At 44.7% G+C, this 17890-nt stretch overlaps 2 protein-coding genes across 4 annotated transcripts in view; one reads left to right on the top strand and one right to left on the bottom strand.

Moving 5' to 3' along the window:
- ABHD11 (abhydrolase domain containing 11) overlaps nucleotides 1-17890 on the bottom strand; it is a 112775-nt gene that overhangs the window by 56794 nt on the left and 38091 nt on the right. The gene's annotated exons all lie outside the window — the stretch shown is intronic.
- The window catches only part of HSF5 (heat shock transcription factor 5), a 40455-nt gene that overhangs the window by 18697 nt on the left and 3868 nt on the right, over nucleotides 1-17890 (top strand). The window contains exons 4-5 of the mRNA XM_033922165.1: nucleotides 8367-8918; nucleotides 16749-16926. Of these exons, the coding sequence (XP_033778056.1) occupies nucleotides 8367-8918; nucleotides 16749-16926 (730 nt within the window). The remainder of the gene's footprint in view (nucleotides 1-8366; nucleotides 8919-16748; nucleotides 16927-17890) is intronic.

The raw sequence follows: 17890 nt of genomic DNA, 5'->3' as shown, positions 1-17890 counted from the left end.
GGAAAGAACTTGTGGATAGTCTGCCAACAAAGGAGGGAACTATGTACTCCTTTGTGTGAACTTCAGATGGACATCTTAAATTTTGCTAGTCAGTGAATATAATCTATGAGAACAGTGGAGTTGCTGTGTTTGTTGAATTGGTTACTGAACAGTGATGAGTTGGGTCACTTTGAAGCAGAGATGAAGCTGGTTGCAATTCTTGGTGGACAGACTTATGTCTCTACCACAACATACTGTTGGTCATCCCATGGAAAATTTTACACTTAGTTGATTGTCCATTGGATTGATAGCATATTTGGAATAGAAGTCTGTTTGTCAAGCCTTAAGACAGATTTACCATACACTTGACATTCATCAGTTCTTGAAGATATTCAAAATTTGCTATCAGACAAAAAATTGTTAGAACAACAGACAATGATTCCAGCTTCAGGAAAGCATTCTTTGTAATTGGACAGCATAACGATGATAACAAAGATGAAGATGGAAGTGAGGACAATAATGATAGAAACAGAGAAAATGATAAAATATTATTTACTAAAAGGAAGTCAAGTGTTTCAGAGATTCCCTTGTTCAGACACCTACATGCCCAGCCAGAAGACATCAGTAACACTGCAACCTGACCTGATTTGAAGGAACTTTTTTTTTTTTAAATCAGACTGAATAGTCCACTAATTACCATGACAGTTGTCAAGCACTTTTATAGATGTGCTGGATTAGTAACTCACAAGCACACACACATGAGTGACAGTCAATTTCAAATTTAGTTTTACTAAAAGCAAAGCGGATTGAATTGTAGAACAGTAAAATTATTGGGATAAAATCATTAACAATAGTTGTATTCCTTGGAATTGTAGTACTTTTACTTTTTACTCAAAAAGTATTATATTAGGCAATAATTTTTCAACTTTCACTTACATTTTTCATGTGTTCTTCACTGTACTTTTTACTTAAGTATTAAAATATACATTTATTTTTACTTTGCTGAAGTATTTTGACTTGTTACTTTGAACTTGGGCCTGTTCTTTTTAACATTTTTATAAATGATATTGCTGAAGGGTTGTCGGGTAAGATTTGCCTCTTTGCGTATGATACCAAAATCTGCAATAGAGTAGACACGCCGGATGGTGTGAATAACATGAAGAAAGACCTGGTGAAGCTTGAAGAATGGTCTGAAATGTGGCAGCTAAAATTTAATGCTAAGAAATGCAAGGTCATGCATTTGAGCACCAAAAACCCAAGGGAACAGTACAGTTTAGGGGATGAAGAACTTATGTGCACAACAGAAGAGCAGGAGTTGGGTGTGATTGTATGTGATGATCTTAAGGTGGCCAAACAGGTTGGAAAGGTGACGGCGAAAGCTAGAAGGATGCCTAGTTTCATAGGAGAGGTATGGCCAGTAGGAAAAAGGAGATATTGATGCCCCTGTATAAGACTTTGGTGAGACCTCATTTAGAATATTGTGTAAGATGGAGTTGGTCCAGAGGAAGGCTACTAAAATGGTGTGTAGTCTTCATCAAAAGGCGTATAGGGACAGATTTAAAGATCTCAATCTGTATACTTTGGAGGAAAGGCAGGAGAGGGGAGATATAATAGAGACGTTTAAATACCTATGTAATGTAAATGTGCATGAGTTGAGTTTTTTTCATTGGAAAGAAAACTCTGCAGTGAGAGGACATAGGATGAAGTTAAAAGGTGATAGGCTCCGGAGTAATCTAAGGAAATACTATTTTACAGAAAGGGTGGTAGATGCATGGAACAGTCTCTCGGAAGAGGTGGTGGAGACAGAGACTGTGTCTGAATTCAAGAAGTCCAGGGATAGGCAGGTGGGATCTCTCAGAGAGAGAAAGAGATAATGGTTACTGCAGATGGGCAGACTAAATGGGCCATTTGGCCTTTATCTGCCATCATGTTTTGAACAACACTGTAAGTTGTGTTTTATTCTAATCGTTGAAATCATGGTCTGGGCAACAAATCTTTTTGTAAGGAAAATAAAAGTAAGAGGAAAAGAAGTTTGCTTTGGTTTTTCAAAAGTAGTAGCTGAAAATGTTGCCTGTCTTCCTGTTTCTACAGTATGGAAAAATTAAGAGAAGCTGGTAGAATTGTGGGAAAGCAAAGATGCAAATGGAATAAAAAATAAGCAATATGATAAAATGTGGGGACAAGATTTTTTTAGATACTAATGATAGGAGGATTTGCAAAAGTGGCATTGTGAAACTCAAAGGTGAAGGGAGGAATATGGAAATACTGATAAAGATAAGGTGGAATTGCTTAATAAATATTTCTGTTTTGTGTTCACAGCTGAAGGGCCAGGAGCAGAACTGCAGAAGACAAACACAAATAGGAATGGAGGTGTGATAGTCCCTGAATGATTTTCAGGAGACTGTGTTCGTGACGAGCTGCCTAAACTAAAGGTGGACAAAACGATGGGGCTGGGTGATATTCCTTAAAGGAACTTAGGGAAGTTCTGGTAGCTTGACTGGCTGACCTTTTTCAGTGCTTCTCTAGAGTCTGGTCTCAGAGGACTGGAGAAGGTCAGATGTGGTCCCTCTCCACATAAGCAGAAGTAAGGAAGAGAGTGGGAACTACAGACCAGTAAATCTGACTTCTATGGTAAGTAAATTAATGGAAATGTTCTTAAAATAGAGAATAGTAAACTTTTTGGAATTCAGTGGACTACAGGACCCATGGCAAATGCAGGTCTTGTCAGACAATATCTGATTAATTTATTTGACTGGGTAACTAGGAAGTTGGATTGAGGTAGAACACAAGATGTGGTGTATTTAGATTTATCAAAGCCTTTGACATGGTTATGCATAGATGACATAAATAAACTGAGTGCCCTCGGTTTGGGCCCAAAAGTGAATAATTGGGATAGGAACTGGTTGAGTGGAAAGCAACAAGAGGGTAGTGGTAAATTGAGCTCACTTTATGGAAAATGATGTTACCAGTGGTATGATCCAAGGTTCAGTTCTTGGGCCGGTTCTTGTTGACATTTTTGTAAGTGATATCATTGAATGGCTGAGTGATAAGGTTTGCCTCTTTCTGGATGATACCAATATCTGCAGTAGGGTAGACATCCCTGGTGGTGTGGATAACATAAGGAAGGAACCCATTGAGTGCTAGTGACCTAGTTCCTTAACTTGACCCTCGTAGGGATCCCACGTGGATGTCCCATTTATTCTTAAAATCGAGCACGCTGGTGGCCTTGATCACCTGCACCGGAAGTTTGTTCCAGTGATCTACCACCCTTTCCGTGAAGAAATACTTCCTCGTGTCACCACTAAATTTCCCCCCTCTGAGTTTGAGGGGGTGCCCCCTTGTGACCGAGGGTCCCTTGGGAAAGAATATATCGTTTTCCATCTCGACGCGACCAGTGACATACTTAAATGTCTCAATCATGTCACCCCGTTCTCTGCGCTCCTCCAGGGTATAGAGCTGCAGTTTGCCCAGTCTTTCTTCGTATGAGAGACCCTTGAGTCCGGCGACCATCCTAGTGGCCATCCGCTGGACCGATTCAGCTCGAAGCACATCTTTCCGGTAATGTGGCCTCCAGAATTGCACACAGTATTCCAGATGAGGTCTCACCATGGTTCTGTAGAGTGGCATTATGACTTCAGGTTTGCGGCTAACGAAGCTTCGATTGATACAACCCATCATTTGCCTTGCCTTAGATGAGGCCTTCTCTATTTGTTTAGCAGCTTTCATGTCTGCACTGATGATTACCCCCAAGTCCTGTTCCTCTGAAGTCCTAGCTAGCGTTTCTCCATTCAAGGAGTATGTTCTGCATGGATTTCCGCTGCCGAGATGCATGACCTTACATTTTTTAGCATTGAAGCCCAGCTGCCATGTCGAGGACCAGTTTTCCAACGTGATCAGATCCTGCGTCATACTGTCCTTGAGGTTGCTTTCACTTACTATGTTACACAGTTTGGCGGCGTCGGCAAACAGTGATACTTTACCCAGAAGCCCCCGGGTCAGATCCCTTATGAATATGTTAAAAAGGGATGGTCCCAGGACTGAGCCCTGCGGCACTCCGCTAGTCACCTCCGAAGTCTCAGAGAGGATGCCGTTGACCACCACCCTCTGAAGTCTTCCACTCAGCCAATCATTGACCCATGCAGTTAGTTTCTCACCCAACCCCATCGATTTCATCTTGTTTAATAGTCTACGGTGTGGGACATTGTCGAAAGCTTTACTGAAATCCAAGTATACTATGTCCAGAGCTTCTCCTGAGTCTAGTTTTCCTGTCACCCAATCAAAGAAGCTTATAAGATTAGATTGGCATGACCTGCCTCTTGTGAATCCATGTTGACAGGGATCCCTTAGATTCCCTTCATCCAATATCGAGTCTAATTTACCTTTGAGTAGAGTTTCCATGAGTTTACACACTATTGATGTGAGACTCACTGGTCTGTAGTTCGCTGCCTCTGCTCTGCAACCCTTTTTGTGCAGAGGAACGACGTTTGCTGTTTTCCAGTCCAGGGGTACTCTCCCTGTACTTAGGGAGAGATTGAAGAGCATGGCTAACGGTTTCGCCAGAACATCGCCTAGTTCCCTGAGCACTCTTGGATGCAACTCGTCCGGTCCCATGGCTTTGTTCACCTTGAGTCCTGACAGTTCTCTGTAAACATCAGCTGGTGTGAACTCAAAATTCTGAAATGGGTCTTCCTTGCTTTGCATTGCTTCCAGCTGTGGCCCGTGCCCTGGTGCCTCGCAGGTAAAGACCGAGCAGAAGTAATCATTCAGTAGTTTGGCTTTTTCAGAATCTGTTTCCACATAATTCCCGTCTGGCGTTCTAAGGCGTACTATCCCGTTTGCGTTCTTTTTCCTGTCACTAATGTACCTGAAGAATGATTTGTCCCCTTTCTTGATGTTCTTCGCTAGAGATTCTTCCATTCGAAGTTTGGCCTCCCTAACTGCCGTTTTGACCACTGCAGACTTTGTCCTGTATTCAATGTTTGCTTCTTTTTCCCCGGTGCGATTGTACGAGAGAAATGCTCTTTTCTTCTCCTTGACGAGGCGCGAGACCTTATCAGTGAACCATTGGGGTTTCTTTCTTCTTTGTTGTTTAGTTACTGATTTTATGTAGCGGATAGTTGCCTCATGAAGGGTCGATTTCAAGATTGACCACATAACCTCCACATTATCCGTTCCTTCTTGAACCTGAAGCGTCTGATGGACGAAGTCTGCCATTTGTGCGAATTCAGCACCCCGGAAGTTGAGTACCCTTGTTTTTGTTTGTGATCTAGGAAAGTCTTTCCTAAGGTTAAACCATACCATGTTATGGTCACTGGTGGCTAGCGGTTCTCCCACCGAGATCTCCGAGACACTTTCCCCGTTCGTAAGTACCAGGTCCAGGATGGCCTGGGCTCTAGTGGGCTCTAGTACCAATTGTTTGAGCCGTACTCCCCTCATGGACGTCAATATCATCCTGCTATCACAAGTTGTCGCTGAGAGTGTGTTCCAATCTACAGTTCCCCCTTCCCTTCCATACCTCTCTGGCTATTTGCTGGCACAAGCTGCATCTCCAACCTGCTGCCTGAATTGGTCTCGGCTCTTTCTCTGTCACTTGCTGACCCAGCACCAGTATTGCCAGTTTGGCGGTTTTCCCTCCCAATTTGGCTACTTGTTAAAGCCCTGCAATAAACATGCTGCCTGGAAGCTTGCCCTTTGCTACTGTCCCTATTTAGGAACGAAGCAATAGCAGAAGGAAAAATTCCAGGCTCTCAAAGATAGTGTGCTTATTTTATGCCGACAGTGGCCTGAAGAATGCAAGTACATAAAAACATAATTGCCATACTGGGATAGATCAAAGGTCCATCAAGCCCAGTATCCTGTTTCCAAAGATGGCCAACACCTAGCTAGATTCAAAGCAACAAAACAGATTCTATGCTGCTTATCCTAGGAATAAGCAGTGGATTTCCCCAAGACATCTCAATAATAGGTCCTCGACAAGCGGCGGTCACAGCACGGAAGATGAATTCTAAGTGGTGGAGGGATGTTATCAGTGCGGGAAGCAGCAGAGGTAAGGCCCTGCCCATTGCAAGGTCCCTGACAGGATGGGGATTGCCATAGAGACGCTGGATCTGGACACCGTGGGGGGAGAGACAGAAAAGGACCTTGAGGAGGGGTGGGAAGTTTCAAGTTTCATTTAAAATTTGATAAATCATTAATCAAACTTCTAAGCGATGAACATAAATAAAAATTCAAAGGGTATAATATATCAGACATACAATGGACCTACAGGACTTACTGTGCCAAAGGGGAAAGAGGTTTAGAAATACAATATTTGATAGGAAAGAAAACAAATGGGGAAAAACAACAGGATGGGGGGAATATAAACCAAAGGAAAGCAGAGAGAACAGTGATCAGGAAAGGAAAGAGATTGGGACGCGGAATAAAAGAAAGGAAGAGAAGAGCCAAAGAGAGTGATTCTGTAGAAAGAATGGAAGTCAAGTGGAATGGTGGAGATCTATCAAGCAGAGCTAAAGGTCAAAGGCATCTCTGAAAAGAAAGGTTTTTAGGTTGCTTTTAAATCTATCCAGAAAGCAGACTTGAACCAAAAGACAAGGCAGATGCTGGACTAGAGGAGAGAGAGATGCCAGGCCCTGGGGAGGGGGAAGACAAAGAGAGTGAGAGAGACAGAAAGACCTGGAACAAATGTGGGAGGACTCAAAATGTTAGCAGAAGGAAGAGAGAGAGAGAGACCTGGACCAAAGAGGAATGACAGGAGGCAGATACCTGGCTATGGGAGGTACAGACAGAAGAGACAGAGGGGGAGAGACCCTGAGGAAGAACAGAGAGATGCAAGATCATAACAGCGGAGGGAGAGAGAGGGAGACATGTTGCCAATAGGGGTGGAGGAGAGAGGAAGAAAAGTTGGACTCATGGAGGGACAGAGAGAGATGTTGGTTGGGGAAGGGAATGAGGTCCGGAGGAGAGGAAGCATGTAGGAGGCAAGAAGAAAAAAATGTTGGATGCACAGTCAGAAGGAAGTGCAACCAGAGACTCATGAAATCACCAGACAACAAAGGTAGGAAAAATGATTTTATTTTCAATTTAGTGATCAAAATGTGTCGGTTTTGAGAATTTATAATCTGAGGTCTATATTTTGCACGATATTTTTCTACAGTTGTTACTGAGGTGACATTGCATATTTAAAAGTCATCTACCCTGACCTCTTTGAAAAATAAAACTAATATAAATGAAAATTAACATTTTCTCTGCATAAAGTGTGCTTTCTGGGGTTTTTTTTAATTTTGTGGTTACCATTATGAATTAATAAGATACTGTGTGTACATGAAAAATGAATGGAAGAAATTGCATTACAATTAGTACCAGTATAATGGGGATGGGGTCTTGGGCGGAGCTTGGGCTGGGGTACTTGGTTGGTATTCGTTAGACTTAGGGGGTACTTGGCTTGAATAAGTTGAGAAACACTGGTCTATGTGACTATAGAGTTCACTCAGTAAGGGCCCCTTTTACAAATACACAGTAGCGATTCTTCCATGGCAAATGCACCAAAGTCCATTCAATTCCTAGCGGCTTCAGTGCATTTGATGTGGCAAATTGCTATCGCAGCTTTGTATAGGGAGTCCTAAGAGAGGAACTACTGTCTCTGTGCTGTCTTAAACAAAAACCAGATTGCCGGGGATACAAAGCATTAACTGATTCAACATGAGTTTGAAGTTGGTTGATTATCACTCTCTCAAGTACGGTAGTTTTGAAAGAAATGGAAGGTTTGATACTGGCCAGTAGTTATTTGGAATAAGAGGATCTGCATTACTTTTTTTCAAAGGTAACTTAAATGCTATTGGAACACTGTCTAAGTGTTAAATCTTTAAAAAGGAAGTCATATTGAGCACATTTAATTTTCTCCATCACCAAATTTCCCCATCCCGACCCACCTGGCTACTTTTCCATGCCACCCGGCTGGAAAAAATTTCTGGGGAGAACACTGTGTAGGTCTAGAGCTGCTGGGAGTTGGCAGGGAGAATACCTGCTGAATCTGAGAAAAGGGATTTTGTGGCCTATTGGGGGGGGGGATTCTTTGATTGTGTGCAAATGGCAAGGGGATAATTGCAGGGTTTGGACCTAGCCAACCAGCTAACCTTAGGACAGGAATTTTTGCACTTTGAGTTAGTCACCTAACCATTCTTAGTTACTCCCTTGGACTACAACTTGTCCTGGAAATGCCCACAATTTCAGCAGCTAAATTTGACAAGGTTTCAATCTGCCAGTTAAGTCTTTAGCTGGCAAGATTCTTTAGAAAATTCATCCCTAAGATATATAATGAATTCTATCCAATACTGTAACTGTTTTTTCTTGCTAAAGCTAGTGGTCCCTGCTCTGTTTTGTCTCTGCAGAGTCCACCTATACAGTCTTCCTACCCTGTGGAGTTTCTGCCCTCTAACTGGTCATGTGCTGCCTCTGAGGAGAGTAAAAAGAATGAAGTGAACCTGGAGGCTGTTTTCCAGATTGTAGATGAGCTACATTCATCCCCCAAACTAGAGATGGTAAAAGTACATCACGTGGAGAGCCAAGACAGTCCAGCATCACAGCCTAGTAGGGACCAGCAAATTCCAACCACTTCTGTGGCCACCAGTGATGCTACTTGCACAAGCCAATCCAGTCAGCTGGAGTCCCTCACTCCGGTGGTTTCCGATATCACCTCATTTGTAGTGGGAACTGACCAGTCCATTGCCTCGTCACTGCCCCAGGCTTCAGATTTTATCTATACAATGCCATCAAGCCAGACTGCAGACAGCCGTGATAACACGTCCACTGCTGCAGTGATAGTGCAGGGACCTGCAGCTTCACAGCAAGTATCTGTAAAAGTGGAGAATCAGCTGAGTCCAGCTCCTGCACAACCTGTGGTGGTCCTTCTGGAGGAAGGGATGTCATCCAGTCCACAGCAGGTAAAGATGGTTCTGTATTGCTGGTTTTTTTGCCATTCTTTAAAATGTTCACACATAATATTAATATTTCACTTTAACTATGTTCTAAAAAAAAAATTAGTAAGGAAAGATATTTTTGCTCAGCAGATGGTGTATTATCCCAGGACAAGCAGGCAGCTATTCTTGACTGATGGGTGACGGCACCGACGGAGCCCCGGTACGGACAATTTTAGAGTGATTGCACTCTAAGAACTTAGAAAGTTCTGGTAGGCCGCACCGCGCACGCGCGAGTGCCTTCCCGCCCGACAGAGGCGCGCGGTCCCCAGTTTCTTAGTTTCCGCGGAGCTAAGAAGACGCGTCTCTCTCAACGGCTGTTGTGAGAGGATTTTTTGTGAACTTCCCGCTCGCGTAAACTTTTTGAGGAATATTATTTCCTTTCCTTTTTTCTTTATTTTCTTTCTTAAAAAAAAAAAAAAAAAAAACTTTTTGTTTTTTTGCCTGTTTTTCGGCCTTGCCCCGGCGGGGCCTTTAGCCACCATCGAGGCCTCGGCCTTCGATTTGGCTGAAGCCGTTTTTACATTCATGCCCCCCCAACCCGGCTTCAAAAAGTGCCAGCGGTGTGCACGACCAATTTCACTAACTGATCCTCATAATTGGTGTCTCCAGTGTCTTGGTCCCGACCATCGAGCGTCAACCTGCACCCGCTGTGCAACTTTAAAAAAGAGAACTCTCAAAAATCGAGAGATTCAACAAAAATTATTGTTTGGTGCCGAGATGTCTGATTCTACACCGGCACCGACTTCGGCACCGGCGCAGTCGGCACCCACATCATCGACACCACGCGATACCGCGGCGGTGTCGACTCCAGGTAAGCCGGCTAAGAAGCCTTCCCCGTTGGAGCGTCCTCCGGTCTCGATGGCAGCGAGTCCAATTCTGTCGACCTCGAGGCGCCCACGGAAGCGCTCCGCTCCAATAGAGGTGAGCCCCTCGACATCGGGGTCCTCATCCTCGGAGCGTAGAGCGGCACCGAAGGTACCATTAAAGAAAAAGACGGTACCGGTGCCTTCCCTTGAGGAGCGTATAGCTGCTGTTCTAAAGGAACAACTTAAAGAACAGCTACAGCACCTCCTACCTCCAGCCCTGGCATCGAATTTGCCGGTACCAGTCCGGTCTGAGCCACCGGTACCGATAGTGGACCGTCCTATTTTATCGACGTCCACTCTATCGGTACCGGTACAGTCGGTTTCCTCGGTCTCCATGCCGATTCTGGCGCCGGAGCCGAGAGCTCACCATCAAGCTGTACAAACTTCGGCTCCGGTGCGTACTGTAGCATCTCCCGGTACCGAATCGGGCAGGTCAGGGAAGTCTCTTCACAAGTCCCGGCATTTAGAGCCTTCCACTCCAGAGTCTCGAGACCGGAGTTCTCAGGTTCGAGACCCTGACTTATGGGGTGACTCGGAGGATCCTCTTCTTTCGGAGGGAGAATGCTCTTCTGGTGATGAGGACCCGTCTCTTTTAGAAGCCTCCTCTAAACCAGATGTATCTTCCTTTTCTTCATTTTTGAAGGAAATGTGTAATTCTCTCTCCATTCCTTTGGAGGCTGAGTCAAAGAAATCCAAGGCTTTCCTTGATGCCTTGGACTTTGACCAGCCTCCAAAGGAATACCTTAAACTCCCTCTCCATGATATATTGAGAGAGACGTTTTATAAAAATCTGGAATCTCCTTTAACTATTCCTGGAGCGCCTAAAAAGTTGGATTCCTTGTATAAAGTCATTCCTATTCCTGGGTTTGACAAGCCCCAATTAGCTCATGAGTCCCTTTTGGTTGAGTCCACTTTGAAAAAGTCCAAAGGGGCTAGTGTATATGCCTCAGTCCCTCCTGGCAGAGAGGGCAAATCTATGGACAAGTTTGGTAAAAGGCTATACCAAAATGCTATGTTAGCAAATCGATCAGGAAATTATGCATTCCATTTCTCTTTTTATCTTAAGCACTTAATACAAAATATCACTGCTTTTGAGAAATATCTTCCTGATAGGAAAAAGTCTGCTTTTCACCACACTTGTTCATCTCTTTTACAGCTTCGAAAATTCATGGTAAGATCTATCTATGATACTTTCGAGCTGACCTCCAGAGCCACGGCCATCTCAGTGGCCATGCGAAGGCTAGCCTGGCTTCGTGTTTCAGAACTGGACGTTAATCACCAGGATAGGCTAGCCAATACACCTTGCTTAGGGGATGAGCTGTTTGGAGATTCCATGGACTCCACTACCCAGAAATTATCAGCTCATGAGACCAGATGGGACACGCTTCTTAAAACTAAGAAGCCTCCACCAACTAGGCCCTTTCGTCCACAATCAACCTACCAACGTAGATTTGTGGCTCGCCCTCTGCCTCAAACTGCTCAACAACCTAGGCGTCAGAGGCAACAGCGTCCAGCTGCTAGACAACCTCAGCAACAACAGCAGGTAAAATCTACTCCTGCACAAAAGTCTACTCAACCCTTTTGACTTGGTTCTCCAGAACATAGCCAGTCTTCTCCCTCCTACTCAACTTCCACAGCCTATAGGAGGACGTCTTTCTTATTTCATAAGCCGTTGGGAACTTATCACGTCAGATCAGTGGGTTCTGAACATCATCCACCACGGCTACTCTCTCAACTTTCAAACTCTACCTCCTCCAAGTCAACCAAAAGAGTCTGCTTCGCACAATCAGTCTTTCCTTCTTCTCCAGGAGGTTCAATCCCTTCTCCTTTTGAACGCCATAGAGGAGGTTCCTCTAGATCAAAAGGGACAGGGATTCTACTCCCGTTACTTTTTAGTCCCCAAAAAAACAGGAGATCTCAGACCAATTCTAGATCTCCGCGATCTCAACAAATGTTTGGTCAAAGAAAAGTTCAAAATGCTCTCTCTAGCCACTCTTTATCCTCTTCTAAATCAAGGCGACTGGCTATGTTCTCTCGATCTCAAAGAAGCGTACACTCATATACCGGTCAATCTGGCCTCCAGACAATACCTACGCTTCATGATCAATCGTTGTCATTACCAATACAAGGTGCTACCCTTCGGTCTTGCCTCCTCTCCGAGAGTATTCACCAAATGTCTGATTGTGGTGGCTGCCTTCCTGCGATCTCACCACCTTCAGGTCTTTCCTTACCTGGACGATTGGTTGATAAAGGCCAATTCATCTCAGACTGTTCTCCTGGCCACCAACCAAACTATCAGGTTTCTTCAACTTCTGGGGTTCGAGATCAATCTACCCAAATCTCATCTCATCCCCACTCAGAGACTTCAATTCATAGGAGCTGTCTTGGACACAATCCTCATGAGAGCGTTCCTGCCGTCCAATCGTCTTCAAACGCTTCACTCTCTATGTCAACAGGTGCTTCCACAGCGTTCCATCACAGCAAAGCAAATGATGATTCTTTTGGGTCACATGGCCTCCACAGTTCATGTCACGCCTCTTGCACGTCTTCACCTGCGCACTCCTCAATGGACACTAGCTACCCAGTGGTCCCAAGCGACGGATCCTTGCTCACGTCACATATCTGTGACATCATCTCTTCGTCAGTCTCTACAATGGTGGTTGGTATCCTCAAATCTGTCCAGAGGTCTTCTGTTCCATCAACCTCCTCATCAACTAGTCATCACCACCGATGCCTCCCCTTATGCATGGGGAGCTCATTTGAACGAGTTCCAAACTCAAGGTCTTTGGACTGCCCAGGAAAAGAAGCGTCACATCAATTTCCTGGAACTCAGAGCGATGTTTTATGCCCTCAAGGCCTTCCAACATCTTCTTTTTCCTCAAGTTGTCCTGTTGTGCACAGACAATCAAGTTGCGATGTACTACATCAACAAACAGGGTGGGACGGGCTCTCGCCTCTTATGCCAGGAAGCCCAAAAGATCTGGACTTGGGCCGTAAATCACCATCTATTCCTGAAAGCTATTTACATTCAGGGAGAGGAGAATTCCTTAGCGGACAAGCTCAGCAGAGTTCTCCAACCTCACGAATGGACAATAGATCCGGTAACTCTACAATCCATCTTCGCTCAATGGGGCACCCCTCAGATAGACCTCTTTGCAGCTCCGCACAATCATCAGCTGCCCCTATTCTGCTCCAGACTCTACTCACCTCACCGTCTGGCAGCGGATGCTTTTCTCCTCGATTGGTCCAATCTGTTCCTGTACGCTTTCCCTCCTCTGCCTCTCATGTTGAGAACCTTATTCAAGCTCAAGAGGGATCAAGCAACCATGATTCTGATTGCTCCGAGGTGGCCCAGGCAACATTGGTTCTCCCTTCTACTTCAACTCAGTTCCAGGGAACCTTTTCTTCTGCCTCTGTATCCTTCTCTGCTTACTCAGCATCAGGAAACTCTTCTACACCCCAACCTACAGTCGCTGCACCTGACAGCTTGGTATCTCTCGGGCTGACTTCTCATGATACACTCTTGTCTCAGCCTGTTCGTTCAATTCTGGATGCCTCCAGGAAACCGGCCACTCTTCAATGTTACCATCAGAAGTGGACACGGTTTTCTTCATGGTGTTTTCTCCATCATTATGATCCCACTTCCCTTGCAGTGGAGACATTGTTGGATTATCTCCTTTCTTTGTCAGACTCTGGCCTCAAGTCCACTTCAATCAGAGTCCATCTTAGTGCTATAGCAGCTTTTCATGAGCCAATCCATGGAAAACTCCTCTCAGCTCATCCCTTAGTGTCCAGGTTCATGCGGGGTCTTTTTAATGTGAAACCACCTCTTAAAGCCCCTCCTGTGATCTGGGATCTTAATGTAGTTCTTTCCGCTTTAATGAAGCCTCCATTTGAACCCTTGGCTACTGCTTCTTTCAAGTTTCTCACTTGGAAGGTGCTTTTTCTTATTGCTCTTACCTCTGCCAGGAGGGTCAGTGAGCTCCATGCACTAGTGTCGGATCCACCTTTTACAGTCTTTCATCATGACAAGGTGGTTCTGCGTACTCATCCAAAGTTTCTCCCGAAGGTTGTCTCTGAATTCCATCTCAACCAATCCATTGTTCTGCCTGTCTTTTTTCCAAAACCTCACTCTCATTCTGGGGAACAGGCTTTACATACTTTGGACTGTAAGAGGGCTTTGGCTTACTATTTAGACCGTACTAAGCCTCACAGATCATTCCCTCAACTCTTTCTGTCCTTTGATCCAAATAAATTGGGACGTCCTGTTTCTAAACGTACGTTGTCTAATTGGCTGGCAGCGTGCATATCTTTCTGTTATGCTCAGACCGGACTGACACTGGAAGGTTCTGTCACAGCCCATAAAGTCCGAGCTATGGCAGCATCTGTAGCTTTCCTCCGATCCACGCCCATTGAGGAAATCTGCAAAGCTGCCACTTGGTCCTCAGTTCATACTTTTACATCTCATTATTGTCTGGACACATTTTCCAGACGGGATGGACACTTCGGCCAATCTGTTTTGCAAAATTTGTTTTCCTAATGGCCAACCTTCCCTCCATCCCTCTTTTATTAGCTTGGAGGTCACCCATCAGTCAAGAATAGCTGCCTGCTTGTCCTGGGATAAAGCACAGTTACTTACCGTAACAGGTGTTATCCAGGGACAGCAGGCAGATATTCTTGCGTCCCTCCCTCCTCCCCGGGTTGGCTTCTTAGCTGGCTTATCATAACTGGGGACCGCGCGCCTCTGTCGGGCGGGAAGGCACTCGCGCGTGCGCGGTGCGGCCTACCAGAACTTTCTAAGTTCTTAGAGTGCAATCACTCTAAAATTGTCCGTACCGGGGCTCCGTCGGTGCCGTCACCCATCAGTCAAGAATATCTGCCTGCTGTCCCTGGATAACACCTGTTACGGTAAGTAACTGTGCTTTATGGTAGTGCAAATAAGGCTGGAAGATTATTGGCAAATTATTTAAAAGCAAAGAAAAGGAAGGAGAAAATAAGCATAATTAAAGATGAGTTAGGAAATTGATATGGAAAAGGGTGGGAGGTGGGGGGGGAATAAAAACATGTATAATAATATTGTTTAAGAATGCCAAGTGTGTTATGTAAATTAATTGTAATAATACTCTACACTTGTTGAAAGAAATAAAAAGGAATAAAGATTAAAAAAAAAAAAAAAAGAACTTAATCTCTAAACTATCAAAAGGTGAAAAGACAAAAGTTAAACCTCAGAAGCTCAAAAGGCACTGGTGGTAGGGTTCGGGGGGGGGGTTGGGAGGGGGGGGGTCTGTCATCAGCAGGAAGGCCTGGGCTCCCTCCTGCCAGTGTTGTCGGGGGGGAGTTCCAGGCGTGCACCTCGGCAGACGAGATTGGGCATCTCCTGCTAGTATTCATGGCAGTTTCGGGGGGAGGGGGGGTTTCGCGATCACGGCAGGTGGTGGGGGCAGGTTGCCTGAGCTGCTGAGCTGATCATGGCAACTGCGATCAGCTCAGCGGTCCCTATTCAGAACTTATACTTGTTTTGACTTGGTCTAAGTCAAAATGTATTAGTTCCGACTGGGCAACCTCGTTAAACTTTTGGTTATACTTGCAGTATGACTAAGTCTAGGTCGGCCCACCTCCTGCCCTTTCCCCTCTTCCAAAAATGCCTCTTTTTACTCCAGGCGTTCAGAGGCAGGGGAAAGGCCTAAGCTGGTTTTAGATATGTCTAAAACCAGCTTTGATTATCGGTACTTGGACAATCTGTCTTTTTGATCGTCCAAGTAGAGAATGACACGGGGACCATTTACCGCGGTAAACCGTGGTCACCGCAGTAAATCTGAAGGAATGGAGACATTTGCATTTGGTTTACTGCAGGAATGGAGACAAGACCTTTCACCGCCCTGCAAGAATGGGGACAAGACCTTTTACTACCCTGTGGGAGCAGTGAAAAGTCTTGCTCCTGTGGTAAAAAAAATTGCACCCGAGTCAGACTCAGCATCTCCTCTCCAGTTCCTCTTGTGCCTATTTTACCTTCAGGAGCCAGCCATGCCACAATGAAGACAGAAGGAACCTAAAACCAAAGCTTGAGACCAATGTGATTTGACGAATAAAATTACCAGACAACAAAAGGTAGAAAAAAATATTTATTTTATGTTTTGTGATTAGAATATTTCAGATTTGAAATATGTATCCTGCTAGAGCTGGTATTAGACATAATTGGGACCGCAAAGCCCAGGCTGTGCTTCTTTAGCTTCCAGCTGGCCCAGGGGGCAGTTGCCCTAGTTGCTCTCCCCTAACACTATTCCTGCCATATGTGACTGAAGTATTCTGCTAGCTTGATTTTTCTATGTAGCATTGTGTAGTAATTTGGTTTGTTCAGTTTTCACAATAGTGAAGGGGATATTTGTGAAAGGGAGGGGAGACAGGGGTTTGGTTGATCCTTGCTCTGTATTATTTATGTTTATAAAATGACAATTGTACAGAATATTGTCTCTTTTTATACTTTAATAAAATAAGTTCAGTATAAAATCATAACTATTCGGGGCAGGGATGGGGCGGAGCTCAAAGGGACGGGGCAGGAATGGTGATAAATTTTTCCCCGTGTCATTCTCTACATCCAAGTACAGATTTAGGGCACTTTTTGCGCGGTTTTAAAAAAATTATTATGAGCCCCGTAGACTATAACATTAATAGGTTCCTAAGTCAAAAGTCAGGTAAGATTATAAGATGTACATGTTCCTATAAAGAAAGAGCATTAAAAAAATGATAAAGAAAAATGTCTCATATCTTTAGGCAAAATCGAGAAAAGATTCTTGTGAACCTGAGATTGTGGTTTGTGGATTATAGCCCAGCAACATGAGTACTCTGTGTTAAATGTTCTGCTGCATTCATGCAGATTGAGTCAGGAGGAAGTTATAGGAAAAATAATGAAAGGAGCTTTGATTTCTAGGTGGATGCTGATTTGAAAAGCCACACACATTCATCACACACTGTCCTGCCTGCAGAGCAAATGGAATTTCTCATCTCAGAAGTGACATCAGCAGGAAAACCTGGAAAAGAATTATCTTTAGCCACCCCAATGCGAAGCAGAGAGAGGAGAGGCAGCTCACAACAGGGCAAATCCCCTGGTAAGGATTATACACTTCTCCCTCGTTATTCGCGGGGGATACGGGCAGAGCCGCACCGCGAATGGCGAAAAACCGCGATTATCCGGCTCTGTCCCACCCCCACCTCCCTGCCGCCTTCCCGGCCTTACCTGGCTGTGAGTTCCCGTAGTCTCTCGAAACTACGACGGGAACTCCCTACAGCCATTTCCTCATGGCGATCTGCACGGGGCAGGAGCGTAGGAAGATCGTTCCTGCCCCGAAAGCCCGCTAGACCACCAGGTAAGGCTGAGAAGGCGGCAGTTAGGTAAAAAATATGGGTTTTTTAATTTTCCCCCTCCCCAGAAAAAAAATCACAATTATGTGAAATTGCGAGTGCAGAAACCGCGAATGGGGAGGGGGAAGTGTACTGCAGCATTAATTCCAGGAAAGTTATAGACAACTTAAACCAATAAAAGAGTGGTGAAATTTTTGCTACATAACAAGTAATGGTCCGCACAAAATTGTATGATTCTGTTTACAATAAAATTGATTTATAATTCAGCATAGAAAAGTTATTCAGTAATACAAAATTTTTTGTGCAGTTTCCCAGTCATAAGGTCTGGCCCCCAACCAGAGCACTCTGGTTTTCACTCAGGCTCAAAACCTTGACTCCCTCAATTCTTTCTCCTCAAGGCTTAACACCCCCAGCCCTCTCCCCTCATTTGTCTTGAATCCCTCTCAAGCTTGATGTTCCCTCCCCCATCCAAGTCTAGCTCATGTACTATCAATTCCTGCCTAACCTCTCCCGATAACAGTTAATCCCTGTCCCATCCAGCTCTTACCTCTTCCCATAACAGGCTGATGTCTCTCCCCTCCAGCTCCTTTTCCCTATCATAATACAACTCCTTCTAGCTTTTTCTCCCTGTACGCCCCTCACAGACTGAGACCCCCTTCTATTCTATTCTCTCTTTCCCTCCCTCATTTTCCCCCCAAGTTTGATCCCTCT

Source organism: Geotrypetes seraphini, chromosome 15, assembly GCF_902459505.1.
Source record: "Geotrypetes seraphini chromosome 15, aGeoSer1.1, whole genome shotgun sequence".
In the NCBI taxonomy this organism is placed as follows: domain Eukaryota; kingdom Metazoa; phylum Chordata; class Amphibia; order Gymnophiona; family Dermophiidae; genus Geotrypetes; species Geotrypetes seraphini.
Note: the sequence above shows the minus strand (reverse complement) of the source record. Positions and strands in the feature narration are given on the sequence as shown.